Here is a 20,821-nt window from a genome sequence, read left to right as displayed (position 1 = left end):
CTCTACAAGCTCGCCCGCTGACCAGGTCTAGTTTTGTAAAGCTACAGTGACATCTGGCGTTGAGAACTGTAGTTGAGGCTAGTATTCACAAGATTGGTGGCAGCTTTGTTACCACATGCCTGCATCAGCCAATTAGCTTCGCTGTTTTGCAGGGGGCGTGCGGCTTCATGCGCCCAGTCCAAGGCGTAGCAACCTAGCTACCCTAGCACAGCTAGCGGCAAACACGTCGCTTCAGGTAAGGAGGTAGAATTCTAACATTGTATGTTTTCTGGCTTCATTTAACGAATGTTGTGTGTGTATTTTCGAGAAAATGATATGAAACATTTATGCAAGATTTAGCTACCAGACATCGGCGATACCAGTTATGATATATTGAGTAGAAATATGTTCCGACAATCCAACATTTCCCGGCCTTTGTTTAGCCAACATCCAATTAGCTCTAGCTAGCAACCACACCGAGCTGGCTGCCACTGCTAGCTACCACCACCTATCAATAACTAAGTTGCTAACGGCGTAACGTTTGTCTGTTAAAATACGTATTATCGGTAGGCTTTGTGTCCTATTATTGAGTTTTTATTGAGTTGAATATTAATTGTAGTAGTAATAATAATTAGCTAATTCACGCTACTATGTAATACAATTGCAGTGGAACGTGAACATGCAGAAATGGGGAGGATCGGTCTTAATGCTCTGGGTATTTCAACCAGAGCATTACCAACAGTTTAGTTAACTAGCAAATTCTATAACAGAAAAAAACGTATTGTGGTTTTTCTCAAATGGGAGCGTTTTCCAGAATGTGTCACTGCCTGGCGCGTCTGAATTCAGGCAGTAAAATGGCGGTGAGAAGGATTGATGTGGCCAGCATCCCTGTGTCGAGATTGTAACCTTGGTCCAGTTGAAATGGCTTCGGAAAATGGCGTGCCTGCTAACGATACCTAACTTTTACCATGTATAGGCTAACGGGGGTACCGCTAACTAGATGGCGAATAAACAGCCAGTAGTTAGTCAGCGGGCGAACAACCTGTGGATAAATTGAGTACTATTGTTGTCAGGTATGAGGTTAACAACCAACTACGTTGTTAAATAACGCTGTAGCGGATGTGATGTGCTGTTTTTTGAATTCTCGTTCTTTGGTTGAATATACCCTAGCGTACACTCACACGATCAGTTGACCTGATCAATTTGGCCTTTGGACCAGATTTTGCATTGAGAAAAACGTGTATCCAGAGTTCTCTCCAGACGGGGTTTATTTTTTCCGAGCTGGGTTTATGTGGCTGTTGGTAAATATCGATGTGTTTTGTGGTGCTCTGGGCCAGAGGTACCCTGCTTTATAATCAAAAACAAACCAAAACGTTTTCTATTTGTGGTTTCTGCGTCGTCCACCATAACGGTTGCTCCCATACTAAGTACTAACCTACTTTATTCCTACTTTCTAAGCACCCCTGTTTTTAGCACTCCTCCCCGCTTACCTCTAACCAGCTTTGTAAAGACTGACCCCCCCCATCTCACACCAGGTCACCAGGATTGTTTTTTATTTTTTCCTTGAGCTATACCCATCCCCAATGCTCTACCACTGAGCTATACCCATCCCCATGCTCTACCACTGAGCTATACCCATCCCCATGTTCTACCACTGAGCTATACCCAGCCCCATGTTCTACCACTGAGCTATACCCATCCCCATGTTCTACCACTGAGCTATACCCACCCCCATGCTCTACCACTGAGCTATACCCAGCCCCATGTTCTACCACTGAGCTATACCCACCCCCATGCTCTACCACTGAGCTATACCCAGCCCCATGTTCTACCACTGAGCTATACCCATCCCCATGCTCTACCACTGAGCTATACCCATCCCCATGCTCTACCACTGAGCTATACCCATCCCCATGCTCTACCACTGAGCTATACCCATCCCCATGCTCTACCACTGAGCTATACCCATCCCCATGCTCTACCACTGAGCTATACCCATCCCCATGCTCTACCACTGAGCTATACCCATCCCCATGCTCTACCACTGAGCTATACCCATCCCCATGCTCTACCACTGAGCTATACCCATCCCCAATGCTCTACCACTGAGCTATACCCATCCCCATGCTCTACCACTGAGCTATACCCATCCCCATGTTCTACCACTGAGCTATACCCATCCCCATGCTCTACCACTGAGCTACAGTGATCCCTCGCCACTTCGCGGTTCACTTATCGCGGATTCGCTATTTCGCGGATTTTCATAATGCATTTTTTTTTTTTTTGGTGCATTGTGCTCTGCATTCTGATTCGCTAAAAACTCACTCCCGCTTCTTGTATCAAAACATGCTACGAATTGTGCTATCATCGTATCATATCATATCATCGTCTCGTGCAGTTATGTGTACGTACATAAAACAGCTTGGCAAATTTACATTAAGTTGGCCAAATTATCTTGTAATTTCGAACATCTCCTAAACCCATAATGTCGACGAAACGGCCTACACGTGAGTCACTGTATTTGTATACATGTAATAGTTGCTAATTGTAAAAAAAAAAGTTTTCTATTTCGCGGATTTCACTTATCGCGGGTCATTTTCGGAACGTAACCCCCGCGATAAACGAGGGATTACTGTATACCCATCCCCATGCTCTACCACTGAGCTATACCCATGCCCATGCTCTACCACTGAGCTATACCCATCCCCATGCTCTACCACTGAGCTATACCCATCCCCATGCTCTACCACTGAGATATACCCATCCCCATGCTCTACCACTGAGCTATACCCATCCCCATGCTCTACCACTGAGCTATACCCATCCCCATGTTCTACCACTGAGCTATACCCATCCCCATGCTCTACCACTGAGCTATACCCATCCCCATGCTCTACCACTGAGCTATACCCATCCCCATGTTCTACCACTGAGCTATACCCATCCCCATGTTCTACCACTGAGCTATACCCATCCCCATGTTCTACCACTGAGATATACCCATCCCCATGCTCTACCACTGAGCTATACCCATCCCCATGTTCTACCACTGAGCTATACCCATCCCCATGCTCTACCACTGAGCTATACCCATCCCCATGTTCTACCACTGAGATATACCCATCCCCATGTTCTACCACTGAGCTATACCCATCCCCATGTTCTACCACTGAGCTATACCCATCCCCATGTTCTACCACTGAGATATACCCATCCCCATGTTCTACCACTGAGCTATACCCATCCCCATGTTCTACCACTGAGATATACCCATCCCCATGTTCTACCACTGAGATATACCCATCCCCATGTTCTACCACTGAGCTATACCCATCCCCATGCTCTACCACTGAGCTATACCCATCCCCATGTTCTACCACTGAGCTATACCCATCCCCATGCTCTACCACTGAGCTATACCCATCCCCATGTTCTACCACTGAGATATACCCATCCCCATGTTCTACCACTGAGATATACCCATCCCCATGTTCTACCACTGAGATATACCCATCCCCATGCTCTACCTCTGAGATATACTAAAGGCAGGTGGTAACCCTGGATCCTGCTGTTGTCTCCCTCTTCAGGAACAGGAAGGAGTAACCCAACTGTCTGCTCCTACACAGAACACCTGGCCTGACAGCATCTGCCCGGCTGCACCACCTCACCATGGTAACGCAACATCTTAGTAAACCTGAGGCCTTGTAGTGTTCTAAACTGGGAATATGGAAGACATGATTGTCTGTCTCCACTAAAACGTGTAATTGAAGGTTGTGTGAAGGTTGATGGTAACGGTTGTGATGGTAACGGGTGTGTCGTGTCCCCAGCCGCCTCCCCTCCGTCACCGCGCTGTGCGGATCTTCATGAATGACGACCGGCACGTGATGGCCAAACACTCGGCCGTCTACCCCACACAGCAGGAGCTGGAGGCTGTGCAGAACATGGTGTCCCACACTGAGCGTGCCCTCAAGGCCGTCTCTGATTGGCTGGATGAGCAAGAGAAGGTGGCGGTGAAGCCAGATCCTGATGGAACGGAGGGGGAAAGGTGAGGAGGGGGAGTCAGGATGGGGGAGAGGGAAGGGACAGGAGGACGTTTTAATGACTAACCAGATGTGAAATGTAGTGATTATAACTACCAACCTGTGTGTGTGTGTGTGTGTGTCCAGCGAGCACAGGGCCCAGGAGCACGTGACCCGCTCCCTGCGGGGGGTGATGAGGGTGGGACTGGTGGCCAAGGGCCTGCTCCTGAAGGGAGACCTGGACCTGGAGCTGGTGCTACTGTGTAAGGACAAGCCCACCGCCGGCCTGCTCAACAAGGTGGCCCTCAACCTGGCCGTGCAGCTCAAGGTACCTTCACCCTCTCTCCTGATAGGCTGGCACTGACCCCGTCTCTCTCCTGGTAGGCTGGCACTGACCCTGTCTCTCCTGATAGGCTGGCACTGACCCCGTCTCTCTCCTGGTAGGCTGGCACTGACCCTGTCTCTCCTGATAGGCTGGCACTGACCCCGTCTCTCTCCTGATAGGCTGGCACTGACCCTGTCTCTCCTGATAGGCTGGCACTGACCCCGTCTCTCTCCTGATAGGCTGGCACTGACCCTGTCTCTCTCCTGATAGGATGGCACTGACCCTGTCTCTCCTGATAGGCTGGCACTGACCCAGTCTCTCTCCTGATAGGCTGCCACTGACCTCATCTCTCTCCTGATAGGCTGCCACTGACCTCATCTCTCTCCTGATAGGCTGCCACTGACCCTGTCTCTCTCCTGATGGGCTGGCACTGACCCTGTCTCTCTCCTGATAGTCTGGCACTGACCCTGTCTCTCCTGATAGGCTGACCCTGTCTCTCCTGATAGGCTGGCACTGACCCTGTCTCTCTCCTGATATGCTGGCACTGACCTCATCTCTCTCCTGATAGGCTGCCACTGACCTCATCTCTCTCCTGATAGGCTGCCACTGACCCTGTCTCTCTCCTGATAGGCTGGCACTGACCCCGTCTCTCTCCTGATAGGCTGGCACTGACCCTGTCTCTCTCCTGATAGGCTGGCACTGACCCTGTCTCTCCTGATAGGCTGACCCTGTCTCTCCTGATAGGCTGACCCTGTCTCTCCTGATAGACTGACCCTGTCTCTCTCCTGATATGCTGGCACTGACCTCATCTCTCTCCTGATAGGCCATCACCGAGGACAAGTACGTGGTGACCCAGTCGGTGCGAGATGCCACCATCATAATCAAGAGTAGCAAGGAGCCTCCTCTGAGCCTGACCATCCACATGACCTCTCCCCTGGTCCGCGAGGACGCCGAGAAGGCTGCCGCCGGAGGTAGGGGTCCGCACGGGGGCGAGGGCTCGCTAGCGCCCCCCACAGGCAGGCAGGCCACATGACAGGCAGGCAGACGGGGCCAGGCTAGACAGATATTGTTTATTGGGCCTTCAATGGAGCTAGGGGACATAACCATGAAGGAGCTGTCATGTAACTGAAAGATGCTATGTTTATAGCTTCCTAGACTCTCATAGTTCCATGTAATGTGAAGTGCATTTTTGATGGCCCAATATACAGTATAGGAAAGCTAGTTAGCGTGACCAGGCTTGCTCTTCCCCTACGGAGTCAAGACAACAACTACACGAAGGCTTACTGAGAATTTAAAAAAACAAAAAAATAAACAAAACAAAGACCACTTTGTTTGCATGTGTTGATATACCTCTGATGAACGGTTCGCATTGCAGCAAAAATGAGTAGCGAGGTGTGAGGTGCATTTGATTGGTGTGCGGGCTCCGCCTAGGGGCCCCCAGCCATGCAGTTCCTGAGCGTGGAGGCGTGGGGCTACAGACAACGCTGGGGTAGTTTGACTCTGCATGGCTGAATGTCACGTTCACCCAGACACAGTCAAAACCAAGGGGGCCACGCTGACCACTGTCGCTACGGTTACCGCGCTTGCCACAGAGGCTGGCAATGTCATCAGGAGGAGGCGTGGGGGGCGGCGCTGGATGAGTTGACAGGAAGAGGCCTCTACAAGGGAGAGAGAGAGAGAGGGGGAGAGGGAGAGAGAGAGAGAGGTGGAGAGAGAGAGAGAGGGAGAGGGAGAGAGGGAGAGACGGAGAGAAAGTTAGGTAGAGTCGACACCATACCCTGCAGGATAGGCAGATTCAGGCCCCCGGACCCCCAGCCTTGTCTGCCCCCCCCGACCCTATCGAGAGCCCCACTTGGGGGGTTGTGTTGCAGGCCATCAGTTTTGCTGCAGTGTGGACCAGTTTCTTATTTCTGTGCATATGATTCCTGCTCCCTGTGGTTCCAATTCTTATTCTCTCTGTCAAGCCTTCTAGTTTGTCAATTTTAGGGATGCTGGACCTTTGACCAACTGGCTGCTGTCTGTCTCTGAAGGGGTCACGGAGGGGTCACGGCACCCAGAGAGCAGGCGGGGGAGGGGCGTCTCCTCCCTAAGGCAGCTCTAGGCTGCCTGCTACGGAGACCAGGAGAGAGCAGTAGGCAGGGAGAGAGATGGAGACCAGGAGAGAGCAGTAGGCAGGGAGAGAGAGGGAGACCAGGAGAGAGCAGTAGGCAGGGAGAGAGAGGGAGACCAGGAGAGAGCAGTAGGCAGGGAGAGAGATGGAGACCAGGAGAGAGCAGTAGGCAGGGAGAGAGAGGGAGACCAGGAGAGAGCAGTAGGCAGGGAGAGAGATGGAGACCAGGAGAGAGCAGTAGGCAGAGAGAGAGAGAGAGAGAGAGAGCAGGAGAGAGCAGGAGAGAGCAGGAGGCAGGGAGAGAGCAGGAGGCAGGGAGAGAGAGAGCAGGAGAGAGCAGGAGGCAGGGAGAGAGAGAGCAGGAGGCAGGGAGAGAGAGAGCAGGAGAGAGCAGTAGGCAGGGAGAGAGAGAGCAGGAGAGAGATGGACAGGGGTTAAGGTATTGAGTCTGAACATAAGGCAGCAGGTTATTATAAAGGGGAAGACAGGTTATAAAGGAGAAGGTGTATAACCAGAAGACAAGTTATAAAGGAGATGTATAACCAGAAGGTAGCAGGGTATCTCCTGAGGAGGGCCCCCTCCCCCTAGCCTGTGGTAGGGGAAGGCTGTTCCCCTGGCCAGGTTCCCCTGGCCCTGAGACAGAACCCCCCTTGGTCAAACCGTACCTTGTCTTCCTATCCCACCTCGTCCAATAGAAACGCTCTCAGGCAGCGACCCGCCGGATGTTCTGGACAGGCAGAAATGCCTGACTGCACTGGGGTCTCTCCGCCACGCTAAGTGGTTCCAGGTTTGCATCTTGTATTTATTTGTCTTCAGAAACCGTAGTTTTTATGTTTGTTTATTTTGTTAATGCTGCTACTTTCGTTATTGTTGTTTAATATATATATATATATTTCACATTTATTGTTTTTCTTTGGCCCAGTTTCTGTGATAAAAAAAACTGATTCTACATGTTTTGTTTTTTCTCTCGGCTGTCTAGAAGTCTCACCTAGTCCATTCTGTTTGATGTTCTTTAGTGTTTAAAACAGAGAAAGTGTTTCACAGGAAACCTTTGTCATGATCACACTGCAGCGCTGCAGTGTCATGATCACACTGCAGTGTCATGACACTAACGGGTGTCGTTGCAGTGTCATTATATCTGCTTCTAACCCCGCCCCAACACCCTCCAGACGCTGCTGCTCTCTGATTGGTCACTGGAAGCAGTGACGTGTGACTAACTCTATATACAGTGCGTTCACAGGTCTACCTACCAACAATATATAAATAACTCAGTGTGATAGTATCAGTGATACATGATACACAGCCAGTTATCCTACACAACCTGCAATATGTCAGTATCACACATGACCCCTCCTGTGATAACCTCAAAAACGGACTTTACGTTTTTGACCTCTAGGAGCAAAAAGAGATGGGATTTACCACCAAATAAATTCAAATAACACACTTGCTAAGGTTAGTTGGAATCAGGACCAGGATGGATGAATTAAGCCAGTGAGAGTTCACCACAGGGGTTTGAAAAGAGGATTTGGAGTTTAGTTCAACTTTAAAGCTAGCTAGGTGGATGCTAGATCTTTATCAAAAAGTTCCCAAAATTTACATAATGAATTTGGTATATTAATAATAATGGCCTAATTCATTGCCAAAATAAGAAAATGTACTCTTGTGGACATATCTGATTCTTTAAAAGGAGATTCTGGAATCTGGAATGGGAGATTCCGCAACCTAGAATTTGAAAATGGTGATCTCCACCACTAGGAAGTACACCCATCATATCCTGCTCAGCTTCTATAGATGACGTCTCCAGTGTAATCATTACCGTCCTCCACCAGAACCATTGTCCAGCACTATCAGACATCCAATATTCTCTCATGCCCAGTTCTGCTGCCCAAGTCAACTTAATGACAGTCAAGCCAGTAGTGAGTCTGTGTGGCTTTTTGGTGTATAGTAGTGTCTGTGTGTGTGTGTGAGAGAGAGGGAGGGAGAGAGAGAGTGTGTGTGTGTTCTCCCTGACCACGCCCCCTCTGCGTGTGTCTGCAGGCGAGGGCCAATGGGCTGCGTTCCTGCGTCATCGTCATCCGCATCCTCAGAGATCTTTGCTCCCGTGTCCCCACCTGGGCCCCGCTCAGAGGCTGGGTGAGGCTCTCCCCCTTCAGCCTCTATCTCACCTCTCTCTTCTCCTTCAGCCTCTACCTCACCCCCTCTCACCTCTCTCCCCCTACTCTCTTCTCCTTCAGCCTCTACCTCACCCCCTCTCACCTCTCTCCCCCTGCTCTCTTCTCCTTCAGCCTCTACCTCACCCCCTCTCACCTCTTCTCCTTCAGCCTCTACCTCACCCCCTCTCACCTCTCTCCCCTTCTCCTGCTGCCTATTTCCCTTTTCCTCTCTGCCTCGGTTACATAATGATAGTCTTACTAGGCAGGGCAATGTCCTCTTATGACATCATCACTTTCTGTCCTATCAGCCGTTGGAGCTGCTGTGTGAGAAGGCCATTGGAACAGGGAATCGACCAATGGGAGCAGGAGAAGCTCTGAGGAGAGTTCTAGAATGTCTTGCTTCTGGGATCCTCATGGCAGGTGAGTCGCTGGCTACAGCTTGGTGAGGTCGCAGGTTTAAACCCCCCCCTCTACAACTACTACATGTTGCTTTGAAATAAGTCTGCTAAAATCAATGTTATTATCATCAATATTATTAATCATGTCCTGCTCAGAACTGGTCTCATTCTAGATGGGTTCTTTCTTCTAATATGGACTGGATCTAATCTGGACTAGTTGTAGTTTGGATTTCCACCTGGTTTCCATCTAGACCATATGAAGTGTTTCTGTCTGCGTGTTCCTGTAGCCTGTGGCGGTTCTTTCATTTCTCTTCTGTGGTGTCCTTTGCCAGACGGTTCTGGAATCTGCGACCCCTGTGAGAAGGAGCTGACTGATGCCATCGCACACCTGGACACCCAACACAGAGAGGACATCACACAGAGCGCACAGGTGTGTGTGTGTGAGAGAGAGTGGAGGATGGACTGGTATTTCCAAACAGAGCTGTAATGAATCCTGTCTTACACATAACTACCCAGAACACCCCCCTGTTGTACGTGTGTTTGTGTCAAACCTAAACTGTCTGTCTTCCGTTTCCCAGCATGCCTTGAGGCTGTCTGCATTCGGACAGTTGCACAAGGTGCTGGGCATGGACCCCCTTCCCTCCAAGATGCCCCGCAAGCCTCGCGGAGAAGCTCCCATCGATTACACAGGTAGGCCCAGCCCTGATATCTGGGCCCTAGTCCCAGCCAGGGCTCGAAATTAACGTTGTCCCGTTGTCCCGGGGACGATGAAAAAGATGTCTGGGACAGTTCAGCACAGACTAGATGTCTGGGACAGTTCAACACAGACTAGATGTCTGGGACAGTTCAACACAGACTAGATGTCTGGGACAGTTCAGCACAGACTAGATGTCTGGGACAGTTCAACACAGACTAGATGTCTGGGACAGTTCAGCACAGACTAGATGTCTGGGACAGTTCAGCACAGACTAGATGTCTGGGACAGTTCAACACAGACTAGATGTCTGGGACAGTTCAGCACAGACTAGATGTATGGGACAGTTCAACACAGACTAGATGTCTGGGACAGTTCAACACAGACTAGATGTTTGGGACAGTTCAACACAGACTAGATGTCTGGGACAGTTCAACACAGACTAGATGTCTGGGACAGTTCAACACAGACTAGATGTCTGGGACAGTTCAACACAGACTAGATGTTTGGGACAGTTCAACATAGACTAGATGTCTGGGACAGTTCAGCACAGACTAGATGTTTGGGACAGTTCAGCACAGACTAGATGTATGGTACAGTTCAACACAGACTAGATGTCTGGGACAGTTCAACACAGACTAGATGTCTGGGACAGTTCAACACAGACTAGATGTCTGGGACAGTTCAACACAGACTAGATGTCTGGGACAGTTCAGCACAGACTAGATGTATGGGACAGTTCAACACAGACTAGATGTTTGGGACAGTTCAACACAGACTAGATGTCTGGGACAGTTCAGCACAGACTAGATGTCTGGGACAGTTCAGCACAGACTAGATGTATGGGACAGTTCAACACAGACTAGATGTTTGGGACAGTTCAGCACAGACTAGATGTCTGGGACAGTTCAACACAGACTACATGTCTGGGACAGTTCAGCACAGACTAGATGTCTGGGACAGTTCAGCACAGACTAGATGTCTGGGACAGTTCAGCACAGACTAGATGTATGGGACAGTTCAACACAGACTAGATGTTTGGGACAGTTCAACACAGACTAGATGTCTGGGACAGTTCAACACAGACTAGATGTTTGGGACAGTTCAGCACAGACTAGATGTCTGGTACAGTTCAACACAGACTAGATGTCTGGGACAGTTCAGCACAGACTAGATGTCTGGTACAGTTCAACACAGACTAGATGTCTGGGACAGTTCAACACAGACTAGATGTCTGGGACAGTTCAACACAGACTAGATGTCTGGGACAGTTCAGCACAGACTAGATGTATGGGACAGTTCAACACAGACTAGATGTTTGGGACAGTTCAACACAGACTAGATGTCTGGGACAGTTCAACACAGACTAGATGTCTGGGACAGTTCAACACAGACTAGATGTCTGGGACAGTTCAGCACAGACTAGATGTCTGGGACAGTTCAGCACAGACTAGATGTCTGGGACAGTTCAACACAGACTACCGTATTTTTCGGAAATAAAACCGCGGTTTATTACCCGATTTTTAAATTTTGTGGTGGTGCGGTTTATATTTTGAAGCTGCTTATAGATCGTTTTTATAACAAAACAGCAGTAGAAACACTTTTTTTGCGAATGCTATTTAACCCGTTAAGGAGTAGCGTCGCACATATGTGATTGTTCAAATGCAGGTCTCACAGCGTAACGTCGCAAATATGCGTAGCCGGTGAAGCCACCTCCATGGTTATCTCCACCATGAAACAAGCAATACATTTGTGTATTCTATTGTCTATGTAGTCACATAGAAATTCAGACATTGATTTGAGCTGTATGGATTACTTAAATAGTGATGCAAATAACCTAGACCCATGTCAGAATGTCAAATGCAAAAACACAAGAATTTACATTTTGGTACAGGTCAAGTTCAGTTAGGGAGGGTTAATTTGGCACTTCGGGACGGTACTGGGACAGTGAGGGAACAAGTTAGTTGCGAGCCCTGGTCCCAGCCCTGGTCCCAGCCCTGGTCCCAGCCCTGGTCCCAGCCCTGGTCCCAGCCCTGGTCCCAGCCCTGGTCCCAGCCCTGGTCCCAGCCCTGGTCCCAGCCCTGGTCCCAGCCCTGGTCCCAGCCCTGATGCCTAATAAACGTCAAGCTGAAGCAGGCGTGGAAGCGCTCATGTTGGGGTTGTGTGTTTCAGTCCAAATCCCTCCCAGCACCACGTACGCCCCTCCCATGAAGAGGCCCATAGAGGAGGAGGAAGGAGGCGACGACAAGAGTCCAAATAAGAAGAAGAAGAAGCTGCAGAAGAAATGTAATAATACATTATAATACATTTTATTTAAGTGGTAAATGTAGGTGTTTCTTCATCAGAGACCCACTCAGGGGACAGAAAAGACCAGGAGGTTAAAACGCTCTCTCTTCTTCTCTCCTCCTCTTCGTACTCTCACCCTCTCTCCTCTTCCCACCTGTCTCGTCTCCTTCTGCCTCCCTCACCTCTGTCCTCCTCCCCCCCGCCCCTCTCACCTCTCCCCCCCCTGCCATCTCACCTCTCCCCCCTCTCCCCTCCCCCCCTCCCCTGTCACCTCCCCCCCCCCCCTCCCCTGTCACCTCCCCCCTCTCACCTCTCCCCCCCCTCCCCTGTCACCTCCCTCCCCTCTCACCTCCCCCTCCTCCCCTCTCACCTCTCCCTCACCTCTCCTCCCCTCTCACCTCTCCCCCTCTCACCTCTCCCTCACCTCTCCTCCCCTCTCACCTCTCCTCCCCTCTCACCTCTCCCCCCCTCACCTCTCCCCCCCCCCCCCCCCCTCCAGCCCCAGATGAGAAGGCCGACCCCCCCCAGACCATGAACGCTCTGATGCGTCTGAACCAGTTGAAGCCGGGCCTGCAGTACCGGCTGGTCTCCCAGACAGGGCCGGTCCATGTGCCGGTGTTCACCATGGCGGTGGAGGTGGACGGCAAGCCCTTCGAGGCCTCTGGGCCCTCCAAGCGCACCGCCAAGCTGCACGTAGCCGTCAAGGTGACCTTCAACCCCAACACAGCTCACAGGGTTCCTGGTTACGGAGTGGAACTACCAGTAGTCATATGATGAAGTCTAATTTATTTGTTGAGCCCTTTTTACAAGCAATGTCACTTTGGGACTGCACCGTAAAACCATAGTAACCTTAAAACATGTTTATGTATTATATACACTTATTATTATTAGTAGCAGCAACTAAACACAGAACATTATCAATGGTCCATTTGTATTTATTAAGAAGTGTTTACATCCAAAGTAATGTAGTGCACATTGTAATTACAGGGCGAAACATAAGTGCATCACTAGAAATATGTACATTATGGTCATCAATCAGCAGTCATCAATTGTTAAAACGGACCTTAAACGATCACAACTATAAATTCCACAATATTCTGGAGACTGCTCCCACCATCCATAAAGTTATTGATTTTGCATTGTGGGTGTGATTTCCAATTGGCTTACTAGTGTATCTAACCTGCCAATTGTCGGTGTGGTCCAATCCCAGGTGCTGCAGGACATGGGTCTGCCCACAGGGGTGGAGTTAAAGACGTCAGAGCCGGTGAAGGAGGAAGTGGAGCCGGCAGTGGAGGAAATGAAGCCTTGTGCCCCGCCCACCCCGGAGACAGAGGTCCCCCCTGCCACAGCACCCGCCAAAACAGAACCTACCGACACCGCTGAGGTAAACACACACACACACACAGCTCAGATCCTGCCTCTGTCTCACCCTGCCCCTGTCTAACCCCACCCCTGTGTATGACCCTGCAGAGCGCGCGCCAGGGCCCCATCCTGACCAAGCATGGGAAGAACCCGGTGATGGAGCTGAACGAGAAGAGGCGTGGCCTGAAGTACGAGCTCATCTCAGAGACGGGAGGCAGCCACGACAAACGCTTCGTCATGGAGGTGTGTGTGTGGTGTGTCTGAGCCTGTGTGGTTGTGATCAGGTGGAGGTGTGGGTGTGATTTTCTAAGTGTGTGTGTATGTCTGTGATCCAGGTGGAGGTGGATGAGCAGAAGTTCCAAGGTACAGGGTCCAATAAGAAGGTGGCCAAGGCATACGCTGCCCTGGCTGCACTGGAGAGCCTCTTCCCAGAGGGCGCCGTGGTCGAGGCAGCCAAGAAGAAGAAGGGACCTCCCATGGTTAGTCCTCCAGCCTCCTGTCTTCCACTCTAGTTAGGCCTCCTGTCTTCTTCTCTAGTTAGTCCTCCTGTCTTCTTCTCTAGTTAGGCCTCCTGTCTTCCTCTCTAGTTAGGCCTCCTGTCTTCCTCTCTAGTTAGGCCTCCTGTCTTCTTCTCTAGTTAGTCCTCCTGTCTTCTTCTCTAGTTAGGCCTCCTGTCTTCTTCTCTAGTTAGTCCTCCAGCCTCCTGTCTTCTTCTCTAGTTAGGCCTCCTGTCTTCTTCTCTAGTTAGGCCTCCTGTCTTCCTCTCTAGTTAGGCCTCCAGCCTCCTGTCTTCTCTAGTTAGGCCTCCAGCCTCCTGTCTTCCTCTCTAGTTAGGCCTGCTGTCTTCTTCTCTAGTTAGGCCTCCAGCCTCCTGTCTTCCTCTCTAGTTAGGCCTCCTGTCTTCTTCTCTAGTTAGGCCTCCAGCCTCCGGTCTTCTTCTCTAGTTAGGCCTCCTGTCTTCTTCTCTAGTTAGGCCTCCTGTCTTCTTCTCTAGTTAGGCCTCCTGTCTTCCTCTCTAGTTAGGCCTCCTGTCTTCCACTCTAGTTAGGCCTCCTGTCTTCTCTAGTTAGGCCTCCTGTCTTCTCTAGTTAGGCCTCCTGTCTTCTTCTCTAGTTAGTCCTCCTGTCTTCTTCTCTAGTTAGGCCTCCTGTCTTCTTCTCTAGTTAGGCCTCCTGTCTTCCTCTCTAGTTAGGCCTCCAGCCTCCTGTCTTCTCTAGTTAGTCCTCCAGCCTCCTGTCTTCCTCTCTAGTTAGGCCTCCTGTCTTCTTCTCTAGTTAGGCCTCCAGCCTCCGGTCTTCTTCTCTAGTTAGTCCTCCAGCCTCCTGTCTTCCTCTCTAGTTAGGCCTCCTGTCTTCTTCTCTAGTTAGGCCTCCAGCCTCCGGTCTTCTTCTCTAGTTAGGCCTCCTGTCTTCTTCTCTAGTTAGGCCTCCTGTCTTCTTCTCTAGTTAGGCCTCCTGTCTTCCTCTCTAGTTAGGCCTCCTGTCTTCCACTCTAGTTAGGCCTCCTGTCTTCTCTAGTTAGGCCTCCTGTCTTCTTCTCTAGTTAGGCCTCCTGTCTTCTTCTCTAGTTAGGCCTCCTGTCTTCTTCTCTAGTTAGGCCTCCTGTCTTTCTCTCTAGTTAGGCCTCCAGCCTCCTGTCTTCTTCTCTAGTTAGTCCTCCAGCCTCCTGTCTTCTTCTCTAGTTAGGCCTCCAGCCTCCTGTCTTCTTCTCTAGTTAGGCCTCCTGTCTTCCTCTCTAGTTAGGCCTCCAGCCTCCTGTCTTCTTCTCTAGTTAGGCCTCTAGCCTCCTGTCTTCCTCTCTAGTTAGGCCTGCTGTCTTCTTCTCTAGTTAGTCCTCCAGCCTCCTGTCTTCCTCTCTAGTTAGGCCTCCTGTCTTTTCTAGTTAGGCCTCCAGCCTCCTGTCTTCTTCTCTAGTTAGGCCTCCAGCCTCCTGTCTTCTTCTCTAGTTAGGCCTCCAGCCTCCTGTCTTCCTCTCTAGTTAGGCCTCCTGTCTTCTTCTCTAGTTAGGCCTCCTGTCTTCTTCTCTAGTTAGTCCTCCAGCCTCCTGTCTTCCTCTCTAGTTAGGCCTGCTGTCTTCCTCTCTAGTTAGTCCTCCAGCCTCCTGTCTTTTTCTGTAGTTAGGCCTCCTGTCTTCCTCTCTAGTTAGTCCTCCAGCCTCCTGTCTTCCTCTGTAGTTAGTCTTTCAGCCTCCTGTCTTCTTCTCTATTTAGTCCTCCTGTCGTCCTCTCTAGTTAGTCCTCCAGCCTCCTGTCTTTTTCTGTAGTTAGTCCTCCAGCCTCCTGTCTTCCTCTCTAGTTAGGCCTCCTTTCTTCTTCTCTAGTTAGGCCTCCTGTCTTCCTCTCTAGTTAGTCCTCCAGCCTCCTGTCTTCTTCTGTAGTTAGTCCTCCAGCCTCCTGTCTTCCTCTCTAGTTAGTCTAATTGTCTTTTTCTCTAGTTCGTCTTCCTGTCTTCTCTAGTTAGTTTTCCTGTTGTCTTTGTGTGTATTCACGTGTGTGTGTATTCACGTGTGTGTGTATTCACGTGTGTGTGTATTCACGTGTGTGTGTATTCACGTGTGTGTGTATTCACGTGTCCCAGCAGCCCGGCTTCAGCCCAGTTGGGGCTCCTCCGGGAGAGCCTGCAACCAGCCCTCGAGGCCGGGGGCGGGGCCGGGGGCGGGGCCGGGGCAGGGGCTTCAACAATGGTGGAGGCTACGGTCAAGGTAAGAGGCCAGCTTTGATCTTTATTTGATTACTAAATATTAATTTAATTTGTATTTTAGTAGGTGTATTTATTGACTACATACATCCACATTACAACCAGTAAAAACAACTGCCACCTGAGTTTTCAGCAGAACCATGTCACTAATATCAGCGCTTGTTGAAAGCGTGATGTACACGGGTGTGGGTCCTGATCGCTCGCTCTCAACCCACAGGTGGCTTTGGTACTTTTGGTTTTGGGAACAACGGCAGCTCTGGATACAGTGAGTGCTCCTTTCTAGCTATGTGTTTCCAGGGTGCAGCATTCTCACAGAACTTTACAGTGTAAACTTGTAAACCTTGTCAGAACCTTACAGTGTAAACTTCTAAACCTGGTCAGAACTTTACAGTGTGATCTCTGTTAACCTGGTCAGAACTTTACAGTGTGATCTCTGTCAAACTGGTCAAAACTTTACAGTGTAAACTTCTAAACCTGCTCAGAACTTTACAGTGTGTACCCTGTAAAACTCTGGGTAGCTCCTCAGATCACGCTGTGATGGTATAACAAGAGAAGACATATTTATCCTGCACAGGCGTTTACGTCTGTGTGAATATACTGATCCAGTCTGGACGACCTAGGTTACCTTGGCAACCCGCTGAGGGCTCTTGATACTTCAGGTTTTTGATGATTTTACATTTCTCTGCTTTAAGCCACAGGGCTTGATCTGTGACCTTTTAACCTTTGACCTCGTCCAACCCCCCCCCCCCGTCTCCACACCTTCCCTGAGGACAGACACACCCAGAGTGGACAGGAGCAGAGAAATCTAAAAGTCCAATCTGCAGAAAGAATGCCGTTTTTAAACAACACAATTTGACAAATGGAATCTATGAAAAGTGCCAACACAAAAGGCTATACCAAAAAAAGGAGAGAAATCTAATTGTATATTTTCCTTCTCTGCTCTGTTTCACTCTGTAGGTGACTTTGTCTCAGACTGCTACCACGAATTTGCGACATAGATCGTCCCGATCGCCCCCCCCCCCCCCCCAAGCTTAAAAACACTAGAGAAAGAGGACACAGTGCAGTAGTGTTCCTTCCTGCAACACAAACTGCTGTCCTGCTGCGCCCCCCTGGAGCCCCCCTACCCCCCTTTCCTTCCTGCCGCCCCCTCACCTGTAGCCCCCCAGAGACACCTGCCCCTTGGGCCTCCTCCTACCTGCCTACCAGGAACACACGGACACCTTGATCTGCCTATGCCCCGCCCACCCACTTCCTGTTACAATGCCGCCTTGTGGCACCTGAATGGAGAAGTTGTCTGTTGTGGATGGACAGGTGTAAAGCTGCTTGCTGGGGTGACACACCCCTGCCCCTCTCTCCTCCCCCAACTCATCTGCAAGCTGCTCTCTGACTCTGATTTTCTTGTAAGGCTGTGATGACGTGTTTTAAATCAAACCACTTCCAATCAGTGTTTCAACAACTGTTCTGCTCCTGGTTCTTGCTGAACTTGTTTAGCTTGACTGAATCTTTTTTGTTGACTGAAATATTTGCCATGAAATTCTTATTACGTTTGTATAATGGGCACAACATGATATGACGCTGGATCCTGTTTCTATGGTAGCTAGTTAGATAGCAGTCAGATATGTTGCCTCTATGATGATATCATGAGTATGATTGTGAAGGAAACATTTTCATAATTTTTTTACACAAAAGAAATAAAGGTTATCCTCCGAAAACACTAAATGTAATTTAAGTGGAAATTTCTGCATCATGAGCTGGTTATCAACCGAGGAGTCCGTCTGTGGATGACGTCCGTCTGTGGATGACGTCCGGCTGTGGATGACGTCCGGCTGTGGATGACGTCCGGCTGTGGATGACGTCCGGCTGTGGATGACGTCCGGCTGTGGATGACGTCCGGCTGTGGATGTCTTCCGGCTGTGGATGTCTTCCGGCTGTGGATGACGTCCGGCTGTGGATGGCGTCCGGCTGTGGATGGCGTCCGGCTGTGGATGACGTCCGGCTGTGGATGTCGTCCGGCTGTAGATGACGTCCGACTGTAAATGTTATCCGGCTGTAGATGACGTCCGGCTGTGGATGTTGTCCGGCTGTAGATGCCTTGTAGCTGACTCCTGCTGCTCTCTCCTAGACTACTACAACAACGGAGGGGGAGGGGCCTCGGGCCCAGGGGGAGGAGCCTCCACCAGCCCTGCCGGTCCTTCTCCCGCCTCCTACGGCTCATACTACCAGAACGACGGGGGCTACGCCACGCCCCCCTCCGCCCCCAAACCCCCCGCCAAGAAGCCCCCCATGCACCAGGGAGCCAAAGCGCCCTTCGCCAGCGTCCCCGGGGTGAGCCCTGGGCCGGCCGGGGGCTACCAGGCTGCCCCTGCCCCCGGCCAGAGCCCCTACAACCCGTACGGCTATGGGCCAGGGAAGAAGAGTTTCACCCAGAGCCAGGCCGGCGCGGGGGGGTACCCCTACTCCACCGCCTATCCCAGCCAGGTGACGGGCGGGGCCGGAGGTGGGCAGGACTACAGTTACGAAGGTGAGGCCCGCTCTCTATAGACACTCGCCCTCTTTACACACTCCATCTGTCTCTGGACTTGCCCCCCTCCATAGACTAATAACTCCCCCATCTCAGGTGTGCTTCTCTTCTACCCTAGTGGGAGTGATGCCTCAGCTCTAGTTCCTGCTGTAATGGTGGTGGTACAGTGAGCCAGGACTGATGCTTCCTGATGCTCCGTTGTTGTCTGACCCTCTGTGTGTGCAGGTTACGGCAGCCAGCCCAACTACAGCTCCCCTGCTGGTGGAAGCCAGGGCTACACGGCCCCCTCAGCGCCCTACCACAGCCCTGCAGGCTACGGCCGGGGGGGCGACCCTTCCATGAACTACCAGTACAGATAGACTCCGCACAGTCCCTACCAGGCCGCTCCAAAGAAGCAGACCGTGCGCGCCCCCCCCTCGTCCTCCTGCATCCTGCCGGCTCTGTGACCTGTAGACTGGACGAAGCTCCGCCCTGACCACTCATGATCTGGTCACTGGAGTCGTGCGTTTTATGTTGGTGTTGTTTTGGATGCTGTTTCATCGGCCCCCTCTGGGCACCTGGTCCCTCAACAAGCTGCCAGAACTGTTGTGACCACTTGTAGCTTTTCACAGAGCGTTGTTTTGGTAAAGTCGTTTTTTTTGTTGTCCTTTAACAGTACAATAGGCTCAGAGAAGTACTTGCTTGTTTTTTGATTTTATTTTAATTTTTATGATCGGTCTATTCAGCTGGACAAAGTAGATTAAAGTTCTTAAAGTTCTCTTTCACATTCAAATGCTTTTGTTGTTGACTCATTTTGTGTCCGTGTGAGACACGGTGAGAGGCAGTGTGTGAGACACGGTGAGAGGCAGAGTATGAGACACGGTGAGAGGCAGAGTGGGAGACACGGTGAGAGGCAGAGTATGAGACACGGTGAGAGGCAGAGTGGGAGACACGGTGAGAGGCAGAGTGGGAGACACGGTGAGAGGCAGCGTGGGAGACACGGTGAGAGGCAGAGTGTGAGACACGGTGAGAGGCAGAGTGTGAGACACGGTGAGAGACAGAGTGGGAGACACGGTGAGAGACAGAGTGGGAGACACGGTGAGAGGCAGAGTGGGAGACACGGTGAGAGGCAGAGTGGGAGACACGGTGAGAGGCAGAGTGTGAGACACGGTGAGAGGCAGAGTGGGAGACACGGTGAGAGGCAGAGTGGGAGACACGGTGAGAGGCAGAGTGTGAGACACGGTGAGAGGCAGAGTGTGAGACACGGTGAGAGGCAGAGTGGGAGACACGGTTGAGAGGCAGAGTGGGAGACACGGTGAGAGGCAGAGTGGGAGACACGGTGAGAGGCAGAGTGGGAGACACGGTGAGAGGCAGAGTGTGAGACACGGTGAGAGGCAGAGTGTGAGACACGGTGAGAGGCAGAGTGTGAGACACGGTGAGAGACAGAGTGGGAGACACGGTGAGAGGCAGAGTGGGAGACACGGTGAGAGGCAGAGTGGGAGACACGGTGAGAGGCAGAGTGGGAGACACGGTGAGAGGCAGAGTGGGAGACACGGTGAGAGGCAGAGTGGGAGACACGGTGAGAGGCAGAGTGGGAGACACGGTGAGAGACAGAGTGTGAGACACGGTGAGAGGCAGAGTGGGAGACACGGTGAGAGGCAGAGTGGGAGACACGGTGAGAGGCAGAGTGGGAGACACGGTGAGAGGCAGAGTGGGAGAGACGGTGAGAGGCAGAGTGGGAGACACGGTGAGAGGCAGAGTGGGAGACACGGTTGAGAGGCAGAGTGTGAGACACGGTGAGAGGCAGAGTGTGAGACACGGTGAGAGGCAGAGTGGGAGACACGGTGAGAGGCAGAGTGGGAGACACGGTGAGAGGCAGAGTGTGAGACACGGTGAGAGGCAGAGTGGGAGAGACGGTGAGAGGCAGAGTGGGAGACACGGTGAGAGACAGAGTGGGAGACACGGTGAGAAGCAGAGTGGGAGACACGGTGAGAGGCAGAGTGGGAGACACGGTGAGAGGCAGAGTGGGAGACACGGTGAGAGGCAGAGTGTGAGACACGGTGAGAGGCAGAGTGGGAGACACGGTTGAGAGGCAGAGTGTGAGACACGGTGAGAGGCAGAGTGGGAGAGACGGTGAGAGGCAGAGTGTGAGACACGGTGAGAGGCAGAGTGGGAGACACGGTGAGAGGCAGAGTGTGAGACACGGTGAGAGGCAGAGAGGGAGACACGGTGAGGTTGAAATCTTCGTAATTCTGGTTGTTTTATCAGCCATGGAGGAAATGGCTCTCTAGGTTCTGAA

The 20,821-nt window shown here is 51.2% G+C and overlaps 1 protein-coding gene across 6 annotated transcripts; it reads left to right on the top strand.

Moving 5' to 3' along the window:
• Nucleotides 1-117: 117 nt before the first annotated feature.
• Nucleotides 118-19,315, top strand: ilf3b (interleukin enhancer binding factor 3b). 6 transcript variants are annotated; one of them, XM_062480460.1, is made up of 19 exons: nt 118-235; nt 3,567-3,651; nt 3,807-4,024; nt 4,146-4,326; nt 5,147-5,294; nt 7,129-7,220; nt 8,471-8,566; nt 8,895-9,006; nt 9,317-9,414; nt 9,563-9,674; nt 11,851-11,964; nt 12,464-12,669; nt 13,175-13,348; nt 13,435-13,569; nt 13,662-13,805; nt 15,906-16,026; nt 16,240-16,287; nt 18,145-18,543; nt 18,769-19,315. In XM_062480460.1, the coding sequence occupies exons 2-19, from the start codon at nt 3,649-3,651 to the stop codon at nt 18,900-18,902; spliced, it is 2,535 nt and encodes an 844-aa protein (XP_062336444.1). In that variant the 5' UTR covers nt 118-235; nt 3,567-3,648; the 3' UTR covers nt 18,903-19,315. The 6 variants fall into 6 exon arrangements, with proteins under 6 accessions (XP_062336444.1, XP_062336443.1, XP_062336445.1 ...); XM_062480459.1 differs by having other exon boundaries at nt 119-235; nt 15,903-16,026; XM_062480461.1 differs by lacking the exon at nt 16,240-16,287 and having other exon boundaries at nt 119-235; nt 15,903-16,026.
• Nucleotides 19,316-20,821: the final 1,506 nt, after the last annotated feature.

This window comes from Osmerus eperlanus, chromosome 2 (assembly GCF_963692335.1).
Source record: "Osmerus eperlanus chromosome 2, fOsmEpe2.1, whole genome shotgun sequence".
NCBI lineage: Eukaryota > Metazoa > Chordata > Actinopteri > Osmeriformes > Osmeridae > Osmerus > Osmerus eperlanus.
The sequence above is the reverse complement of the archived record's forward strand: the minus strand, read 5'-3'. Positions and strand labels throughout refer to the sequence as shown.